This window comes from Chelon labrosus (genome assembly GCF_963514085.1).
Source record: "Chelon labrosus genome assembly, chromosome: 20".
NCBI lineage: Eukaryota > Metazoa > Chordata > Actinopteri > Mugiliformes > Mugilidae > Chelon > Chelon labrosus.
Genome location: NC_140353.1, coordinates 11,427,964 through 11,450,568, shown reverse-complemented (window position 1 = coordinate 11,450,568; position 22,605 = coordinate 11,427,964). Strand labels below are relative to the sequence as shown.

The 22,605-nt window shown below is 41.4% G+C and overlaps 1 protein-coding gene across 1 annotated transcript; it reads right to left on the bottom strand.

The window, feature by feature from the left end:
- Positions 1-151: 151 nt before the first annotated feature.
- impg1b (interphotoreceptor matrix proteoglycan 1b) lies at positions 152-21,983 on the bottom strand. Its single transcript, XM_084569232.1, has 18 exons — positions 21,798-21,983; positions 17,755-17,970; positions 14,877-15,043; positions 14,769-14,797; positions 14,483-14,517; positions 14,310-14,356; positions 14,045-14,194; positions 13,377-13,435; positions 12,868-13,067; positions 12,339-12,773; positions 10,271-10,914; positions 9,752-9,841; positions 5,266-5,485; positions 4,514-4,724; positions 1,988-2,173; positions 1,683-1,866; positions 1,224-1,307; positions 152-748 (listed from the first exon to the last, which is right to left on the bottom strand). The coding sequence occupies exons 1-18, from the start codon at positions 21,862-21,864 to the stop codon at positions 665-667; spliced, it is 3,108 nt and encodes a 1,035-aa protein (XP_084425358.1). The 5' UTR covers positions 21,865-21,983; the 3' UTR covers positions 152-664.
- Positions 21,984-22,605: the final 622 nt, after the last annotated feature.

Below are 22,605 nucleotides of genomic sequence, written 5' to 3'. Positions count from 1 at the left end.
ATTATTATTCTGTCATAAATATTAATAAACACTAAGTAGATTGTCCTTTATTTGACTTCAAACCCATGTCTTTTACCTTATTCCCACCAAGATGGTTGACAGCAGCTTTTAGTCCCAGCCAATAAACAAAGAAAACACTTATTTTCTTAATGCAAAAGAACATTTTATTCTCTTGTTAGAGTGTGTATAAAAAAATGTCCACAAGATTAGTGATTGAAAGTTGGCGTGAAAAGGTCAGATTGATGCATCTATAAACGGTATGTCACAAGCAAAGTCAGCAGCTTATACATTCATTCTCTTTTTGGGACCCAACAGTGTTAAAGAACGACATTAGAACAAACAGTCTAAACACGAGATACCGCCGAGTGTATCAGTTTGTCAATAATAAACACCTCATTGTGAGGAAAGAACAACCTTTTACCAAGGCTATACAGGAAATGTTCCTACCATTCAATATATCAAATAAATATTAGGTTCCACTTAAACACAGCCTAAGTCCACCTTAACATCCATAGCTCTCCGTCTAACAAGACACTTTCATCACTATGAACTCGAATCACTGGTCTATTGTACCTGCATCTGTACATGAAACCAACATCCAGCAACATCGGTCTTTGTTTTGCTCGTGCCCGCGCTGGACGCTCCGCGAAAGAACGAGGCGTCATCAGAGAACAGTAACTTCAAAACACTCGTTATCTGATGCCCTCAAAAGACGACACGTTCTGTATTCACTTGGTAGCTGCCACGTCTGGAAGAGACAAGAGAAGGGAATAAAAAAAGGCTTCTTGCAGACGTGTCATAAACGACAGAATGTCCTTTTAAGAAAGGTCATTTGCATTGTATAAATCAGCGTCTTGCATGTCGCAATATCTGCATGGAAGTTGCAGAAGCATTAATCAAAGCTACTTTAGTATGAAACTCTACGAGGTTAAAGCATTAAATCATTTTAAGGACGTATTTCTGGTAGTGACCAATGATTCGGTTTGTGAGTGAAAAATCAGCTGCACACAAAGACATTTTACCTTTGCATACGTCATAGAGCTGTAAAACAGTTTATGTTACAGTTATTTAATTGGTATTGAACATTTAATGTGTGAAATTACCTTAAAAGTACTGCATGTCTTAATATATCTTCGCTTCATGTTGTACATTTCAAGTGTAGTCCATTATAACACCTACAGTTTCTTAGTTTCCTCCAGTTTTAGGTTTACTTCAGTCCTTACCTCATTGTGTGGTATACAGTGATGGAAGTCCACCATTTCTGAGACTAACTTTTCTGATCTTGTTGTGTAGAGTTGTCTGGGGATCTGTGGAGACAGAGAGCAGACAGGGACAATGTTTACAGTGCGCTTCGTTAATGTATTATTGAACCAAGGGCATTCAAGTGAAAGCAAGCGCTTCCCTGAAAATCCACTGCAGGAGATTCTACCTACAGCAACTACTGCACAGCTCAGTGTACTAGTGGATTTGATTCTGAAACGACTGAAGACACTCAAGACCATCCACACAGATTGTTTCGGCAACATATCGTCATACAGATTGTTGTCAGCTTTTAATGGAGAATGTAGGAGGATGTGGGCAAGAAAACAGTCGTTTATTAGTTTGTTAGAGCAGATTAGCCTACGTCAGATTAAGGTTTGAGATTAGTGGTTTAGTCATTTGTTCGGCACAGCGCAGTGTACCTCGATACTGAGATGTATATTTTCGATTGAGGCAAAATGTTCTTGCTCAGACTGTTGGGACCGGGAGGAAGCAGAACTTGAAGGACATGGTAATGTGGACATTTGAGTTAAGACCCCATCGTCATTCTCAAATACTGGGTTCACCCTCACAGTATTCTCAAAGGCATACGGAGCGAGGGTGTGCCTATGATGTGAAGGAGATCAGACGTTGAATACAAATGCTGGTGTAATAGTAGGAAACACCTTGTGGAATTAAAAAAAAAAAAGTTATATAAACCATGTGCAAAAACACGGCTTATACTTACACCAACGTTACAGCCTTCCTGGTTCTTATGCATTTCTTGTTTATGAATATTAAAATGCCAATGACGGCACAGACGAAGCAGAGGCTCCCCACGAGGCAGATTACAATGAGCTGAGGGTCAACAGGCAGCGACACCAGCTCGTTACAGCGTTCTCCGTGGTAGTGCCAGTGTTTACCTACAGGGCACCTGAAACAGAACAGAAAAATAAGTTAGAGTGGCGTCCATTTACTGTAAACTTCACAATTCCAAGCCGTCTATTTCAAATAAACACACTTTTGTAATTAAACTACATCTACCACCTCGTGGGTAATGCCTCCACCATCTGGTTGCAGTTTCCCTCCATGTCTGTCCAGTCGCACAATATATGTAGTGAAGTCTTTGAAGGATTTGAGAAAGCTTTTGATATTAACCAGTTTACCCTTGAGTTCAAGTGGATGCCAAATTTAAAGAAATTCCATGAAGGTGTTGATGAAATTTTGCATTTGAAAGTTGAGTTATGGCCAAAAACTTGTTTTGTTGGGCAAAAGTGACCTTTGTCCACCAAATTTCAATTAGTTGACAGTCTAACTCAATATTTGTGTTCCTCCAAGGTCTTCTTGAGATATTGCGTTTTCACCAACAAATTCCAATCAGTTGACCTTTGAGTCCAAGACGACATTTGTGCCAAATAAAGTTGCCTCTGAGTTATTACGCCAACAATTCAAGTTATGACCAAAAACACGTTTTGTATCGTCACGTGACCTTTGACGTTTGACCAAATTCTGATCCATTCCTCCTTGAATCCAAGTAGATGTCTGTGCCACATTTAAAGCTATTACATAAAGGCATTGCTTAAGTTTTGCATTTAAAAGTTGAGTTGAGATTAAGGATGTGTTTTGTTGGGCCACAGAAACCTTTGACCACCAAATTTCAATCAATATTTCACAAATTTCAATGAATATTTGTGCCAAATTTGAAGACATTCCTCCAAGGTGTTCTTGAGATATTGTGTTCGCTGATTGAGTTATGACCAAAAACATATTTTGTAAGGTCACAGTGATCTTTGACTTTTCACAACCAAATTCTGATAATTTCGTTTTCCTTTAGTCCAAATGGATGTTTGAACCAAATGTAAAGAAATCCCTTCAAGGTGTTTCTGAAAATTTGCATTGGAAAGATGTCTATCCATCTTTCCAAAACTTGTTTTGTTGGGACAAGGCGACCTTTGACCACCAAATATGAATCAGTTGATACTTGAATCTAAGAGAATATTTGTGCCAAATCTGAAGAAATTCCTCCAAAGTCTTCTTGAGATATTGCGTTCGCTGTTTGATTTGTGAGCAAAAACAGGTTTTGTAAAGTCACTGTGACCTTTGACCTTTCACCACCAAATTCCAATCAGTTGACCCTTGAGTCCAAGACGACATTTGTGTCAAACCTGAAGAAATTCTGTCAAGTTGCTCCTGAGTTATTACGCCAACAATTCAAGTTATGACCAAAAACACGTTTTGTATCGTCATGGTGACCTTTGACGTTTGACCAAATTCTGATCCATTCCTCCTTGAATCCAAGTAGATGTTTGTACCAAATTTAAAGCTATTACATAAAGGTGTTTAAAAGTTGAGTTAAGACCAAGGACATGTTTTGCTGGGCCACAGCGACCTTTGACCACCAAATTTCAATCGGTTGAGACTTGAGTCCAAGTGAATATTTGTGCCAAAGGTGTTCTTGAGATACTGTGTTCGCTGGTTGAGTTATGACCAAAAACAGGTTTTGTAAAGTCATGGTGATCTTTGACCTTTCACAACCAAATTCTGATCAGTTCCTCCTTGAGACCAAATGGATGTTTGAACCAAATTTAAAGAAATTCTGTGAAGGTGTTCCTGAAAGTTTGCACTGGAAAGATGTCTAAAACTTGTTTTGTTAAGACACAGCCACCTTTGACCACCAAATACGAATCAGTTGATTCTTGAGCCTATTTGTGCCAAATTTAAGGAAATTCCTCCAAGGTCCTTCTTGAAATATTACGTTCGCTGGAGTTGGACCAAAAACATGCTTTGTGGGGTCATGGTGACCTTTGACCTTTCACCAAAGTCTTTCTCCAACTTCCTATATTAAAACATTGAATATGCGTGTACACAAAGCCATTTCAAAGTAACATTCATTTACTGTATGTCAGCTTCAAGACTATATGCTGACATCTAAGATTTAAGATTCCTCTCTACAGTTTTGTGACTTGCGATCCATTCCTTTAATTTCTACCTGGTCATAATGACATATTTTAAGAATGCACTGTTTCTCAGTAGTCGACTCTCTTGGACACCGGATAACTGTGTTTCAGTAGAAAATAAAAACCCATTGAAAAAAAAACATGATGGATGACCATTCTTAGGTTTCTGCAAATTATGACACGGACATGAATTAAAAATAATTGCTTTCAGACAGAAATATATTAGTAAAAGAAATAAGGTTTTAAAACAGTTTGCAATGACGTCCTCTGCAAGGTCATGTTGTTTGGTTGCCTTCCACTCGTCAGCTTGTGCATACCTGCAGGTGGCTCCATGCCCTGGGATTATTTCACACAGGCCTCCGTTCAGGCAGTAGTTGGGCTGCAAAGTGCAGGTGCTCTGACAGGGCAAGCCGTCCACGGTGCTGTACCCGGGATCGCACAGGCACTCCGCTTCTTCGGTCCAACTGTTCACCACGCAGCGCGAGAACTCATTGCATGCCAGGAACTTACAGGGATCTGCTTGGTCAGCTGAAGGAAACAGGGAGGGCGTGAAGAGATAGAAGAAATGGAAAAAAGAAAAGAGGTGAAAGAGCATTAACATGAATGCAGCCTCTCGAGATCTAGGGGAAGTTAAAGGGCGTTTTGATTGATGTGTCTGCTTTCAGTAAGGTGTGTTAATAATGAGGTCACACGCAGTCGTGAACTTGTCCAACCCAAAAATATGCATTAGATTTATACAGCACATCATCTATAGGCCGCTTACAGACAGCACAGTGTAGATGTGAGCTGGGGACAAGCACTACGACCTTGTGGCATGGATGAGCATAATTCAAGTATGGACTATGGATTTTTTTTTTTCTTCTTCATGCGGTGCCTGCATCCTGCAATCACATCTTTCAGAAAGGCTATATTTCACTTATCCAACAGGGACTCAAATGTGACTGCACTTTTCGCTCGAAGACGCACAAATTTAAGGTCATTCAATAATAGAGCAGGGAGAAAGAAAATCACAGCAGTGGCGGAATGTTTTCAGGACCGGGCAGTGATTATACAAGCAAGGGCACCTCACCTGGCTCTACCTCCAAGGAGCGACTGTCAATCTCGATGTCGAGGCGTTTAGAAGCCGCGTTGCAGAAGTCCTCGAGCACACAGTGCACCGCCTCAGTGACGTTATAAGGCACCGGCTTGTCCAGTTTCATCCTGCTGTTCACCACAACGCTTCCGTTCCTGAAGTTTAGAATTTCCAGCTGCTTGAAACCAGTCAAATTGGACTGTAAATACGGCAAAAGCTGTGGGGAATGAGAGAGGAGGCCGGTCAGTTTGTGAACAGTTTCAGTTTTATCTTATAATTTTAAATATCTTGTGATTAGTGCAGTTAGTGGATCAGGGAGAGAAAAATACTTGTCTGCTGCTTGTACATAGCTGAAAAGGAACTGCAAAAACAAGACTGTTTTCGTTAAGGAGGACAAAGATTTCCACTCTGATATTTAGGTTAATTAAATTACGCCACATCCATGTGTCAGCAAAGATCTGCGTCCTCCTGAGAAGACGACCAGGGGAGCAGAGAACACTCTGAACGCCGCGGTTTCGCCCCAACAACGTCAAAACCCGAGGACGTCACTTCACGGCTACACTTTTAATCATTCGGGTCACATTTTACAGCGCGGTTGCTATGAATAGTTCATAATTAAATTTTGATGCAAGCATCAAATCCTGACAATCCTGCGCCGGCTGGGTAATCAGTCACAGAACTTAATTGGGGTCGGGTTTACAAGCACAAGAACGCGGAACGTGCTCACAGCAATCACAGAAGAGTCGGAGAGAAGCGCCAGAAAAGATCAGGAGCTGAAGAAATACTTGCATGACAAACAAAACTCAAACAGATCTCAGCTCCAACCGAAATCTATTATTTACAGCACGCTGTTTGGTGGAAGCAAATGTACCTTACATTAAAGTTCAACATGCACTACATAGATCAAAGGTCAAAACTGATTTCTGAACAGTACATTTTGGGGGGAAACAAAGACAAATAAACAAATAGCAGTCTGGCTATATGCTAACTGAAGAGAAGCTAAACAAATGGCTGTGTTAAAGTAGCTCACAAGCTTCTGTGTTGAAAAGGAACACCTGCTTTAACAAAAACCATACCTCCACAGCCACATTTTAACTTAAACTTAACTTTCTGCGTTGTTACATAATAAGTATTTGCCCAGGCTCAGACTTGGAGCTCAGATAACCGAGAAGCCAATCTATTAAGACAGTTTTCCGAGGACGGCGGTACAACTTAGGTGGTGAGGGAGTCAACCAGCTCATGTAAAGGACCCGCGCCGATGTTCATTGATCTGAACCGCGCCGCTTCCAGCCACCATGTCCGCCACAGATGGGGGCGAGCATCACATACCGCAGTGTGAGAGGGAGAGATTACGGTGCTTTAGCGGGGCTGGCTGTCGAGTGGGAGATAAGAGGCCTTAAGGAGCTCTGCTGTGATCGGGTTACTTCACTTATTACTGACAGACACTTTACCGGGGGCGAGTTCCCTATAGCGAACAGGCTCCCAGGGGAGAGTGGAACTACAAGAGCGTCCAACATCCTGAATAAAATGGGCAGCAGCTTGTAGTACAACTGGACACACAGCTCGGTGTTCGGCCGTCCATTTGTCTCAATGCGGGATGCCGCGATGTTATACACGTCCACTACAGATTACCAATCTGTCCCAGTTGTCTTTCACACAAGGTCAAAGTTTAGTTCCTTCACAACAAACCTCTGCAGAGCCAGTGCGGTGAATTAAGAGATACTACAGATCCCTTCGTTGTCTTCACACACTAAACTTCTGCAGACAATGGCACAAACACATCCATCGTTTCCTACTTTTTTACAAGATCACATTTGCTTCTCTACGGTTACACATGTATCTACTGGTTCTTGTTTTGGAAAAGCCAGCGAAATGTCCCCTCGCTAATGTCTGACAATGAAATATTAGGCTGCCGTGAAATCATTACAGAAAGTCGTCCCAACCTCCATGTCCAATTTTATTGGTTGCTTCACAAACCAGTAGGTACAGGAGTAATGGAGGAGTGTGGCAGAAGAAAACAGGGGAATTGCAAGCTACTGTAGGCTAATGGTTTATATATATTTATATAAATATATATGTATATAAGAGACAGTAAATATACACCGTCACAAATGGGCTTCAATATTCAGCAACACATTAGACTATGTCCATTTAAATGGGCTGCGTAATGTATAATAGTTGACATTTGTTCAGTATAACTCACCCATTTTTCAGAGATATATGAACCACCTTATATAGGTTTGAAATGTGTGCTCCAGAGTGTTCCTTCTTTTCTCAAATAGCCCATTTAAAGGAAGATTTATTGCTGATTCCTAATGGGTTACTGACAATAGATACAGTAAATACTTACCAGTTCAAACGTCTGACAGCATTAGCTTTGCCAGGAAGCTAAATAAATCAATTAATAAGGAGAACCGCAGAAACCACGGTTTGGGCAACCATTAAAGATTGGAGATGGAGAGTTATATTTATCATTGCTTTGGGATATCTGTCTGTAATATCTGTCCTTGAGTGTGATTTGTTCGTCCCAGAACTTTATATTCTATTCCCTGATTCAGTGTAGTCTGTAGGAAAATCGTTTGTCCTGTTTCGACTTTAAAAGATCAATCATCAAACTGTTTAGAAATTATTATAATGCATTATTTCTTAACCCTAAAGGCTAGGAAAAAAAACTACTCCCACTTGCCCCAGTAGCTCACATTCCCTCTGCTCCTTGTCATTGCAGCAAGCCCACAATCCAATTTGTATCGATGCATCGCCTCGGCTTGAGGACTTTTACGTAACACAGACTGCAGGGCGTCTCTGACCAAACCTAAAAATATGTCCCCTCTGTCAACCTGAGGGTAAGCCTTGAACCTAAATGGGAATGTCAAGTGATGGGTCTTTCTTTGATGCAGGCTAACAGGTGCGGGTTTAAAGACACATGATGTTCTGCGTGCTCACAACTAATACAAACTGAAATGTCCTTCTTGCAGAAGCAGAGGAATGTTTTTTCACATTTATCTTAAAGGTGTGCATTTCTTCCACACAACTGATCCCATTCCATCCTAATTGCTGACCTTAATAAATTTGGGATCTATGTTACTCCAGTATCTTGCTGCCTATAGTAGTACAGGTATATATATAGTGTATTAAACCAGGTAACCTATTCAGCGATGCTGCTGCAACTTGCATGCAAACACAAACTTGACTGACACTGCACTAAGCAGATTTAACCATTAATAGCTCACTGTGTGTGGTGCTGGAACTGACCAGAATTACTCAAAGCTTCTTACCTCCAGTCACAAACCACTGACTAAGGCAGACCCAGGTCTCATGATTCAGACTACCCCAGGATAGTTTGCTCTCCAGCGTGTGCAAAGCAACATACAATGAAGAAATCTGTGTAATGTTTGTATTATATCTATTAAGCACATTATCACATTTGTCTGCCCCACATTAATGAATTTACTCATTCATTTACTCCGCAAGGCATCACACACGCAACCATATATACCAAAAGGTGCACAAAAATAAATTAGCCTATATAGACTTTCACTGCTAAAGAAGAATACAACGTACACTTAAATACAAACTTTATAGTCTGACACATATTCACGAGTGCTTGTTACATTATGATACAAAGCAACTTCGGCCTAAAGCACATTTATAGTACATCACACCAGAAGTTTTAACTGTACAACGCTTATGTCCTTTCAAGGAATAATATACGTGTTTGATTTCTTGCTGTGAGTTATATGGACTATTTTTTCGGTTTACTGCAGAGACTTATTGAGGCAAACAGGGCATAGCACGCACAAAAATTACAAAATATGATGCTCATTCATAAGCTCGGGCTTAAAATGCATGAATGACACAGCAAGTAATGAAGCTAACAACCACATGGGGAGATGGTTTCCAAGGACCAGCACACCACCTCTGGAAAACGATAGCAGTGTTGTGTGCATCGAGCCACTTTGCTTTTTAGACATTCATAGAGCCAGGGCTGTGTGCAAATGGACAGCTCGGGGACGGTGAGGTGAAGTGCATTTTTCTCCTACTTCCTATCAGATTTCATAGTGCATCACTTTAGACAAATCACTTATAGACACAGATTAAAAATCAACAACTGCATGCTGAAGATAGAGCCCCGAGATAATCTAGACAGGGCCCGAAAACACTTAAACTGTAGCATAATTCAAAACATTAAGGCAAAACACACAAAGAACACGCCAACATTACATCCAGACTCACAGTTAAAAACTAATAAGCATTAGAAACTGCAGCAGGATGTCCTAATTGATTAATGAAAAGTTGAAAGCGAAGCTAAAAAACTAAAGCGGGGTATTTTAGAGATGTTAGAAGAAAAAGAAATGTTGGTGCTCTCAGAATGTTTAGATACTGCATTCGAAAAGGTTAGTAAGAGGAACGAAAAGATCGTGCTCTCTCTGAGGCATTTGAGATAATAGTTCCAATATGGAAATTAAAAAAATAAATAAAATACCGGTATGGAGGCTAAAGTCGTCTGTCTCCTAGGCCCAGATTTACTGGAAGCTCCAGGGTTTGGCGAGTGTCTGGACCCAGAGTGCTGTGTCTAAGTGAAACAGAATAATTTCACCAGCTTTATACTGCTGACAGAATGGCTCCTCTGAAATGAAAGCATGAGCATACTGCAGATTTGACCCTGAAATTTGGCGATTGTTCATAAAAAATAAAATGTACTGATTAAAAAATATCTTTAGGTTTTTAAAAAAAAAAGACAGTGGTGAGGTTAAGGCTTGCATAGTGCATCCTCACATTGCAGGACAACATAATTTGGGGCACCAAATTGGGGCTATTTCTTAAATAGAAATGGTTAATATTAAAATTCTTTTACTCTTTTCTAAAATTTGATCTAAGAACCAAAACATAACAATAAACATTGCACAAATGTGTCTCACATTCCTGCTTGGGGTTACAAAAGCAAGTATGACAACAAAGCATGGAGAAGCATGATATCCAGCACAAAAGCTTGTGTACCTACCAGTTCAAGAAACGTATTCTCCAGTGACTTATATTCAGGGGAGCTCTTGTTGAACAGGTCATCAGAAAACATCATGTTGGTGACCCTTAAGCTAAAGAAAACCACTAACTCTTTGTTCTTATCCACTGCTGCCATCAGAGGTGTGCTGGCCTGTCTCATGGCCGGGGCGGCCGTGGATTCATACGGGTGTTCATCGGACTCAGAGGCGAATCCACTTCCATTCTCTTCTTCGGTCAATTCCACCTCCGTCCCGTTTCGACTTGGCCCTGCATCCTTTTGAATGTTGGAATTATCAGCAGGAAGGTCCACTGTTACCGGGATCGCTCCACTCTGCCCTCCATTCGAATCATTTCTATCCTGTGGGACTTCGCCGCTTTCCACTGGGGCTGGCAGTGATTCCTCATCTGTTTCTGGTTCAATAGCTTGGACTGGGTTTTCTTTAAATAATGGAGTAGGAACTGGGGTTGTGGCAGCGTCCATGACAGATACCTCTGGAACTGTTGGTTCTGTAGGCTGCAGTAGGTCAACGGTAATCTCAGCAGGTGCATCAGTAAGCACTGGTTCAGGCTGGAAGTCTGGAGTTGATACAGAAAGGTCCTCATTCACTGGATATTCCTCATTGATCCCATCAGCTGGTTTAGGTTCTTGTAAAATAAAACAAAGATTTTATAACCAGAAAGAAGTATTTTTTTATATGTACTCTACATGATTGCAGTACAACCAGGACACTCAGTTGTCATGGTATGCAGCAAACAGGCAGCCTACCAGAACCTATTATATCTCAGTGCATTTGACTGATTGTCTGAGGACATGTCAACCACATTTATTCAGTTTTTAGCTGTTGTTGTTGACCATGGGAACCTCCATTCACCTATTTTACCACTGACTCCATGTTTTCCCTTTTGAAGCAATTAGCCTAGCATAGTTTACGCATGTAGAAACAACATATAACACATAGCACGTATAATAACATCAATTTATGGCTTTAAAAAGAATAATGCAGAGTATATACTTAAACCTTTCTTTGCTAACAATGGTTGTGAAATCATTTTGTAGAGTTTACTGAGGTTTCCAGGAAGCTAGCAAAGACGCTACACAATGTGGAGAGTAATGTGTTCTCTTGAAAAAAGACTAGCGTTAAACTTCCCCTAAAATCACAAACTGTTGTTTGAACATTATTGTCCATGTACAAATTAAATAAATAATGTGTAATGTGTTGATAAGTTAGCATTAGATACGCTTTTGAGCTTTGAAAATTACCGGGTTAACTGTTTCTACGTAGCTTCCTGTGTGCGTGCTAAGCTAACCTAAGCTAATCACTATTTACCACACAGAGGTAAATACACTAGTAAAGAAAGTGTATTTCTCAGAAGGCTGGGTTGGTTTAGTGTTCTTAAAATCGAATACCAACCGACAGTGACATATTTTCTGCATGAACTTTTTCTGACATGTCACTGAAGCTATAAAATGTCAACACTATATATTTTTGTGACTGCGCCATCCCATCAAAACATAGTGTAGATGTGTCACGCTTCATTTTATACACATTTCCCTCCAAGCCTGGGGTACTCGCCTGACATATCTGTGAAAACTCCACTAGAATTTCAAATGGAGTTTGACAAAGTTTGTCCGCACAGCAGGAGTCAGTAATGAGTTGACCATGGGCAGGCTGCTGCTTGTTATTGGGTTTTAATAGGACGTATTGGCCCAGCAGGGAGCATCTCCATGTGCGACACCAAACTACCAAGTCTAATTCTGCAGCCATTTTCTATTTCCTGTGAGATCTGAGTGTTTATGAGAGGTTTGTAGTGGAGTAAAATTAAGTTGACATATTGTTTATTTGTGACCGAGTTCAAGTTTCTCTCATATTTGGGAATAGGATTAAAAAGGTTAGAGTGAATAACGTTATATAATATGTAGATACACCTAAAAATCACAAATTATTTGCTGTAAATGGAGTCCACGTCACAATCTGATGTTTGGTTGATCATAAAAGCTTTGAAAACAGAAATGTATCTCTGCCTAACATCCTGCTTTATAAGTCACATTAAACCAGAGGAATCCTTACCGTCTGTCACCAGATCCTCATTTTCAGCCTCACCTCCTTCGTCTTCTTCAGTCGGTGGTATGTCCTCCACCTCTGTCTCTGCGTCCTCTTCCTGCTCTGTGTTAGTTTCCAGTTTTGCGTCTGGTGGTATAATGTCTTCGGCCTCCTCAGCAGCCTCTCGTGCAGACTCCTCCTCCTCCTCCTCCACTGCTGCCATTAGAGGAGCCTCCGCAGTGGTGGCAGATGTGGCTTCTGGCGTGACGTTGGGGATAAAAGGCACAAAGGTGTGTGTTTCCGCTTCAATGGTATAAGCTTCTAACGAGTTCTCAATCACTGCGACAGTGGGGAAGAAACTGTGAGTGGGAGTGCTGTCCTCTTTCAGCGGCGGTGTGGTATTGGATACTACTGTCTCAACAGGGTTCATGCCAAGCTCCGCAACCGGATAAACTGTGGTTACTGCAAAGGAAGAGTTAGAACATATGTACACCTTTAAACTCCCATTTACAGCATACAATGTGAGTGAGTTAAATGTGAGTGATATTTTGCTTACCAGCCTCAAAGCTGAGCGTCTCTATATCCAGAGGCAGTGATGGCTCCTCTTTTAAGGCCTTTGAGATTATGTACTTGAGTTTAGGAGCATTGACGTCCTCGCCTGTCTCTGTGTCTGCCTCCTCTAAACCCTCAGGTTCATCGTTGAGCTCCGTTTCTCCGTTAAAGACCACAGCGTAGCGCACAGACACATCCTCCGACCTGATCAGCACGACAAATCATGTCAGAAACCGTCACAGCAGACAGACTGCACTGGTAATGGATGTTGGTTCAGGCAGAAATCTCTGAGCCATGCACAGAAAGAGGATACATTGGGGGATGTCATAGTATCTCTTGTGACAGGAGCAATGAATTGCTTCAATAAAAGTAATTTCAGGAGGAAAGAAACAAGAAATTTATGCTAGGAGGTCTCATCTTTTTTACTGTGTTGCTTTTTTTCCTGAATCATTCACCATTACCAAGCAAATCAATTGTGCCAAGCCTTTAATAAAAACCTTTAATGAGACCCACCGAAAGCCCAGAACACGGATCTCTTTGAATCCTGGAACTTTTTTGAACACGTGAAGCATCTACAGAAAGAAAATAAAGTCAGAATAAATTAAAGAAGCATTTGAACCTGGTCATTTGGTCAGGATTGATATCGCTTTGTAAATTAAAAAGATTCTACAACGTTATTCCTACATCTCAGGCAGAAAACCATTTGAATAAGTTAAGAGTTGGGGTGTCACTAATCATAATACAGGCTTTTTGAATATTTTCATTGCATAGTAACATTAACTGCAAATTTTTTGCAGGTAATAGACCTAAACACATGATCATCAGCAGCAGGTAGGACATTCCTTGGTCTGATTTTGGCCTTTTACACCATCAAAAGTAATTCTTAAGAGCCGTGGTTGAAGTCTCTGTCAGTGCCTTCTTAGTTAGAGATAATTGATATGATTTGATGGTCATTTTGAAGTCTCATCTTAAGCCATTTGGTGGTCATAGTGAGATTTACACCTAATAATATAATAAAATAGAAGCTGATCATCTTTTAGTTATCAACCCTGCCATCAAGAATACCAGGGGAGCATGAGACTGAGAGGATTTTGTTTGAGAAGAGGAAACAGGGTGTTGGATTATCAAGGCTGGAAGTATAAAGTTTTAAAAGCTGAGTCGGTGGAAAGATAAAAACTCGCCTTGTCCGTGAGCTCTCTTGTCATGTCGCTGAACTGTGGAGCCTCGGGGTCGCTGAGCAGTTCGCTGTACGTCCGGTCCACAATGGTGACGCTGAACTCAACAATGTATTCCTCGTAGTTCTCTTTTATCATGTTGGGATCCTCTTTAATCTGGCAAACAAGAAGCCAGGTGACACTAGTATTGATTTTACATGCGTTTATACCGTGAAATACACACTTGAAGGAGTGGAATAGGACTTTGAGGCTTAAAACGTTGATAACTGACCACATCCGCCTCGGTTGGAAGCAGAATCAGAGGGGGAGTCCAGGTGCCTGAGAGAAACAGCAGCGCCCCATTAACATTATGATGTACAATACAAATCTACTGACACCTGTTGAGTTAATAGAGGCATTAACAGCTTGATTTGAAGAATAATGACGTTTGTGTGTCGAACTTACATTCCCTGTCTGGTTCTGCGGTTCCACCTTCAATACTGGAAATGAAAGTATATTGATCGTTAGGAATCTAGTTTCATCTTTAATTAATAAATAATAAATAATCCAGTTATAGAGTAAGATTTATAGGACATGGGACAGAATACAAATATTATTTTTTGAATATGGTTCGAAAAAGATTACTTCCACTCAGAAAAAAAGAGCTGAGATGATCAAAGCAAATCAGTGCACATACACATAGAGGAAACTCATATATACATCCAAATTACCAAGGTAAGTTCATACCTACCTTTCACTTTCAGACTGCTCAGCTACTCTCTGGAAAGAACAAAATATATATCAGCCGTTACAGTTTCAACATGTGTATGTAAAGGTTTTGTGATGGTGGTGTGCTCACCCTGGCCACCATGTCCAGGTGCTCCTGAGAGCTGCTGAAATTCTGGGCCAGGTCGTCCATGCACAGGTTCTCATGCTGGCAGGTGTAAACCCAGGCTCTGTACTCCTCTGAGTTTGGGACTCTGTCCAAGAAGATTCGAAATGCTTCCCAGATCGCTTCCTGGCAAACTGAAGATAAAACCCATGACGTTTTTCAGAAAAATGCATCAAAAGTACCAATGAGTCTGTACACGACATGCTGTCTAATCTCATGTAGAACAAATAAAGAGAAAGAAAATGTTTTTAGAAGTCTTGTGTAGTTGAAATAGGGACAGACAGGGTGAAAATTACACTGGTGTTCAAGGAAAGTGCATTGTCGCTCTTTCCCTCTGGATCTCCCACTGGCCTTGCAGTGGCAGTGAAAGTGCCTTTGGGTAGTGCATGGGCTTAATTTGTCTTAAAGGTATAAAGGCACGCCTGCAGAGATCTTGTTCTTTAGTGATCTTGGCTGATGTGGCGTACCTGTGCATGCATAAAGTCAGCACAGGACGAGAGGATCTGTCTTATGTTGTCCTTTTGGGGTTGCATTGTTGTTTTATCTATTGGTTGAATAGGGAGTTACCATCAGCCCTGTTTTGGTTTCATTAATTTAGTTGTGTGATATGATCTAATGTCTTCTCCTTCTGGGGCTCCCATCTCCCTTACCCTAAAGTAGTCGATGTAGCATTATTAAAGCAATAAATTTTAACTTCAGCTGTGCAGCATCTTTTATGTTATGGGTCTTCTCGAGCCATGGGGTTAAGAATTTAGGAGCCTTTTTTTTGCAGTAACTCAACTCACAAATAGAGATCTAACCAATATACATTTATTATTTGCTACTAAAATTTGAGATGTGCTCTCAAACTACTCAGTTTTGATAAAGACAGCATCTAGGATCGTTTAGGTTTGTCATTTTAAACATCCTGGTGCCAGAAGATGGCGTATGCCTAACCTTCTAGCCTCGATTGATGCCGGAACAAATACATGTGAGGGCAGGAGCCTCTGTGGATCAGGCTCATTCCAGTACATCTCACAGATACTTGATCAGTTTGGGATCTAGTGAATTTGGAGGCCAGGTCAACACCTTGTGCTGTTTGTCATGTTTTTTGTGTGTGTGCCAGTGCATCCTGCTGGGGGTGGCTGCTGCCATCAAGGAGTGTTATTGCTATGGGGTGGGGGTGCCTGGTCTGGTCTAGGTGGGTGCTACATGTCTAAGTAACCACATCCACATGAATGCCAAGTCCAAACGTTTCCCTGCAGACCGTCGTATTGTCACAAGATGGTTATTTATTTCTCCTGCCAGTGGTTTTAATGTTGTGGCTGATCAGTACCCGAAAGTCTGATGCAATATCACATAATCACCTGCTCTTGTAAATCATATTCAGATCTACTTGTTGCTAGAATTAGTTACTGTAACCTTGACAACCCCTGCCACTTCCTGTTGCCCCATTTATTCTGCCTATTTAAAACTGTGATGCACTTTCTTTGAACACAGTGTTCAGTATGAAGAAGTCAAGTAACTGAGAATAATGAGGATTGTTGCTATTGATTGTGGCATCTCTGCAGGTCAGAGTAAGCCATAATTCAGAGAATATAATTGTTTTTTTACTCCCTTGGACTCACAGCACAGTACACAATACATCTTATGTGTGTTAAAACATAGCAGAATGAATGTGACGGGGATAGCACAGAGAGGTAATATTGCTCATTTCTTGCTCATAAATGTCAACCTGTGTGTTTAAAATTCATTGGATGTTCGAGACATTTTTTTGAATATTAAAATCATCAGCAGAAAGAACCCCAAAGCCACAGTGTGTATTTATCTGCCTCTGCGGGCGAAACAAGCAAACACATTGTCCAATATCTTGATGCCTGCGGGAAATTTATTTTTCGGCAAACTCATTTCTGGAGCGATGCGATTACCTCCAATACACCAAATTAATTAATCCGCCTCATTTTAAAATCATATGCCACAGCAGCTGCCGTGGAACAGTTTGTATTACAAACCAATTATAACAGCCAAGGTGGCAATCTTAGCGTCTTAAATCACCCACAATCCATCTCTTTCGAACAAGGGATGCTTTCATATGAATTCATTAAGTCTTGTGTCTCTCCCTGAAGTCAGAATAAACAGCTTCAGCGTTTCGAGCCGTGCCATGCTTTAAATAATTAAAATAAACATCCACGTCAGCTACGGTCGTGTGTTTGCATTCATTGATGAGGTTTAGAGAATCACACATATTTGAGGGGATTAAAATACTTTTTATAACCTTTGCAAAATGTTCTGACTGCAGAAAACATCAAAGAAGACTTCTTTTGACCATCTTGTGACAAAATACAATGTTCTGCTGGGAAACTTCTGGATCTGGGGGATGTTACTTAGACATGTACCACCCACCTAGACCAGACCTGGCACCCCCACCCCATAGCAATGACACTCCTTGATGGCAGCAGCCATCCCCAGCAGGATACAGCCAGAAACAGGCACACACACAAAAACAGTTTAGGAACGACTCAAAAAAAAACATGAAAAACAGCAAAAGGTGTTGACCTGGCCTCCCAATTCACTAGATCCCAAACTGATCATGTATCTGTGGGATGATCCACAGAGGCCCCTCCCCTCAACCCATAGGACCCAAAGGCCCCCCACTAACAACATTCTGTTGCCAGACACCACAGGACACCCTCAGAAGGCCCATGTCCATTCTCTGATGAGTCACAACTGTTTTGGAGGCACAAGGGAGACCTTACACAATATTAGGAAGGTGGTCATAATGTTATTACTGATCGGTGTACATCAAGTTAAAGCTTCATAATCACATTACAAGCTCACATTAAAGTCTTACTATGTTTTCTCTTACCTCTGAGCTTGTAATAAGCCCGGTGGCTGCCGATGACTGCTTTCATTGTCTCCTGAGGACACACTTTGACACCTGTGGTCAAGACCGCCGACCTCTTCGCCCGACGGCCGTCCTGCTCTCCTCTGACGTTGGTTGCATGCCTGATCGGCCTGGAGGCTTCCAGAAAGTGCCGGTACCTCACATCCCTGAGTCCAGAAAAGCCATTGTCGCGGAGGTCTGCCAGAGTGGTAGAGTCACAAAGTTAGACAGGAATTTCTCACTCGTCCCGCAAAAAAAGAAAGAAAAAAAAAGAAAACGCAGCACACATGAATAATCAAACACTCCATGATAAGTAGCTGTAATTTGAGTTGGTGTGAGGTTTCTCACTCAGCAGTACGAAGTGATGATTGGCGTAATTAACAGCTGATGGGTGACGAGCCAAAATTGCACTCCGTGTACTAAATGCTCTGTAGTTAGTGACACGCTGTGCATAAATTAATTGGAATGGTTTGTCTTAAACTTGTGCATGTTTCTTGGAGAATTAAAAGTTTACGTTTCATTGCATGTTGCATAAAAGATGCAAAAACTGTGGTTGGTGGCAAAAATCCACCACGCTGAATTAGCCATTGCACTCATGGTTGACTGGCAACACTGTAATTTAGACTAACACTTGCGCCAGTGCTTTTACATATCGCCCCAAGATGTGTATTTTGAGTCCCCTAACCCTAACCGTGTTGTATAGTGTTGTCATGAGTGTTACCTGTGATTGAGCTTTGAACAGATACTGAGTTTTGAAGTGGTACACCGTCATCGACTTGCTTAGTGGAACTACAGAATCCCATGCTTTTAGCGTGTACTTCGCTGTCTCTCGCGCGCTTTCCCAGATTAATACAAGTGAAATGCTAAATTACTGGAACGCCCATGTAAATAATAACCTTTGTTTGTTGCGTACAATCGGAAATCAGGCAGCTAACGCTCACAACCGCTGAGGATTACTCATCTTGGCAGATACTAAATCCAGCAAGGTGCCTCGTGGCAATTGTCCAGGTCTCTTACTGTAACTACTGCTTACTTCGCCGCTGCTTATAAACAGCATCCGGCTTTGCTGTTAGAAGTATATTATACACGGAGGTTCTATTTTTAGGACCGCATAAGACAAAGAAATCCTGTTAGTGTGTGTGGATATTATTAAGAACGGTGAAAAAATGGAGATGTGCAGAGAAAGTGAACGAGCGTGACGTGAGGATGGGTTTGTACTGGCCAGCGTCCTGGTGTGAATGAGCAGGAATGCACGTCTTCGGATTAAGGTAGTGCGTACACAAAAGCAATCCCGCCACATGAAGAAATTAAGGCGTGACTGTTTCCATGAATTAAATCGCGGAGATGCCGCACACACGATCTGGGAAACTGCCCTAATTTTCTGATCACCTTAGCAAAGCTCAGTCACACTGGTAGTGCTGCGCTATTACAAAAGCCAGTGTGCCAGTCAACACTCGGACCCCATTGAATAAAGCTATTTTAGAAGAAAGGCACTCATTGTGATGCCAGGTGGTAAACCTCGGAGGACTTCTTAAGACAATAAGCCAGGATTTATGAGCCCCAAAACACAGGCTAGAGGTTACGGACCCCAATAACAAACTGTGCCTCACCGGGATTAGGAAACAGAATGAAACAGAAAACTGTAAACAGCAAGTAAGTGTAAATAATATGATTACTGATGCAATTGTATTTGACACAGAGCTTTTAGTTAAATATGCTGCATTTTCTGGGGCGATAAACAACAGAGCTGTGATGTGTCTGCCTCTCTATAACACTGCAAAACTGGACCGCAAGCGACTGCATAAAGAACAAGACAGACCCAGCGCATGGTGGGAGAATCTACAGTTGGTGGAAAGTGACTGCAATGCAACATAAGCAAAGAGGAAGACCCTATTGATGCAAATGTTGCATGGGGATTATCAATAAAATACTTTGATATTGAGATGCTCCTTTAGTCCTGCACCTGTGATGTGTGATCTTGGTATATACCATGTATGTACCAAGTATGTACACATTATACTATAAAAGTTTAGTTTATAAGTTTGGTGTGGAGATATTTTGACACTGTGCTGCAATCTGAATACATACATACATCTCGAACATTGATGTGCATGGTCAAATACAGATGCATGAGAAAAAGACCTAACAGTGATCATGCCTGGTATTTCTTTGCATTGAGTTTTAGTCAGTGTCAGTGCTGTTTATAAATCCATATGTTCCCCTCGGGTCTTATTCAGCTAGTTATTTGAGTTTTGAGCGCCTTGTTTTTGTACCCTAATTTCGGGGTGGACTTCGGTTTTGCTGACCTCTTTTAAGGGCCCAGTTTAGCTGAGTCCATGTGTGCCTGCTCGTCCTGTCGCTGCTTCCAGAAAGTTTTTCCTTGGATTTGAGTAGTGCCGTGCATTTCTTTAAATGCAGAACGTGAGAGCAGCAACGAAAACAGCAACATATTACGCAGAAAATTAACTTTTAACCTGCACCATTGCTTGATCTTGACCTGCTATGAGATGGTAGAGTGATTATAAAATGTTAGAAACTATTGACTAACCTAATTAATAGTGGTGACATACTGTAGATGACTGTAATAATAATAATGACAAATTTTATGATAGAAAATATCTAACAGGATCCTCCAAGGTGCATGTATTTAACCTTTAACAGAGCATTGTTTTAGCCGTAGTGTTTGCCTGTTTAAAATTTGATGTTACCTGGTGTGCTGTTATAGTGTTAAGTGACTAAATGCTGCAAAAGAAACCCTATGTAAATGATTTATGTGTTGATCACAGTGTTACGTTGACTTCACATAGGAAATATGTTGTGATGGAGTAGCTGTGAATGAGTTTCTAATGATGTTTGTCGAGCTTATAATGCTTTGAAGTGACACTTTTGCGTAGATGTGTGTGGTTGAAAACTGTGTCCACCATGTGAAGTAGGTATGTTTCATTGCTGAGGAATTAGAATAAAACTTCGGAAATAAAAAGGCTCCAAACAAAGCCATTCATTGATGTTTCGCATGAAAACTGTACTATACATAAATAATAACCTCGACAATGAACAATATTGTTTTCCTCTAATCCAAATTTGGCCTGACATCAAGCACATGCAAAGAATGCGTGGGCATTCACATTGCGATCTGCAGCTTTGTGGGTAAATGTCCCCCCAGTTTAGCGGCTGTCAGGCGGACCCATTCAAAGAAATGATTTCCAAACCTTTCGGCAGGTCAAAGGAAGGACTGAAATTTTGGCAAATCGCGTGCGTCGTTTTGAAGAATCACACCACCGGGAGAGCACTTGAATTGGGTTTTTTTTGGGGGGGCATCTGTAAGCCCGAAGCCTGACTCGCACATGCAGAGACACGAGGGCCCTGCCAGAGAGGAGGGAGTGTTGAAGCGGGCCTTAATGCCTGGTGCTGCGGCAAAAAGGCCTCGCAGCAGAATTACGAGCCAGAAAAGATTAGCGTCCTGCGACACTAGGAACAGAATGGCTTTTGTTTCCTTCGGGATAATGAGCTCACCCGGGCACATCACGCTGTACGAGACACCCAGTGCAGGCAAAACATTTTTTATCTCTGGTGAAATTATGAGAGCACCTTTTGTACATCATTTAGATGAATATTCCTGGTCATAAAAGTGAATTGCAATCTAAGATCTTTCTGTGGATAAGCTGAATTTTTGTCGAGTTCCTTAGATAGCAGAGAAGCATTCACTTCCAACTGGAAAACACAGTTGCTCCAGAAGAAGATCACTTCTTTATGCTTTCTCCCATGCAGTAGAAGTTAAAATAGATAAAAAAAAAAAAAACAGTTCTTCATGTCAGGATGATTTGTCATCGGGTAAACTGGATAAAAAGTGACATTTTATCTTTCATTTTCTAAATTTCTGTCACTTGTGAGGCCAATGCGATGAGGAAAACTTGTTAAAACTAACAAGGGACTGTTCTCTCTGGCACCCTCACATGCAACCACTGAAATGTGCTGTATGTTAACCAAGTAAATAAATAATAAACCGTTCTCTATAGGATCCTTACCTTTGATTTGACTTGCTTGGAGCGTAAACAGACACAAAGTGAGGAATAGTCCTGACTTCAAAAGCATGATGGGCTAATTTATGTCTTATTCAAGCCTGAAGTTATCATTTGTATAGAGATAGTTGCAAGCCCACAACAATAAAATCCACAGTCTCTTTATCTCAAGTCCATGTGTGCACAAGTCTCTTCATGGGCGCTGGCAAGCTCTTAGCGACATCAAATTAGGGATTCCAATCCAATCCTATATTTGTAGTTCCAGGTCAGTTTCCCCAGTGGTTAGTTCCTGGATGCTGCCGGATTCCTGTAGACAACAGGCGTGGCCGCATGAATGAATGAGCAGTGGGAGCGAGGTAGGGAAGGAGAGCCGTGGACGAGGTGGAATTTTGGCTCAGGAGTCTCCGTCTACGCTGTCAGTGTGACAACAGTGACAAGGTTAAAAAAGCAGGCTCCTGTTTTGAGTCTAATCTCTTTACCTTCTTCTTGTTGCTTGTAATCCCTGCGGGACCACGTGGCCGCCTGGCCTCATCCTGTTAGTCACCTTCTGGACCCTCATCTGTCAGCTGAACAAACTTGGCCAACGCCGGAACACTACTCCCCACAGTCGCCACAGCTTGATTGCTGACACCGATTGCCTCTTTGTGTGTTCTTGTCCCCCCTCCACATGCCACTGTCACACTGGCTAACTCTTCCTCTATTCTCCCTCAGTCTAGACTAGAGCCCTTCCCTCTGGGTGCCCACAGTAAATCTGTGCCTCTCAGGCCAGTGATTTTTGGTGTCAAGAGAGGTGAGGATTGCAGTTATGTTCTGT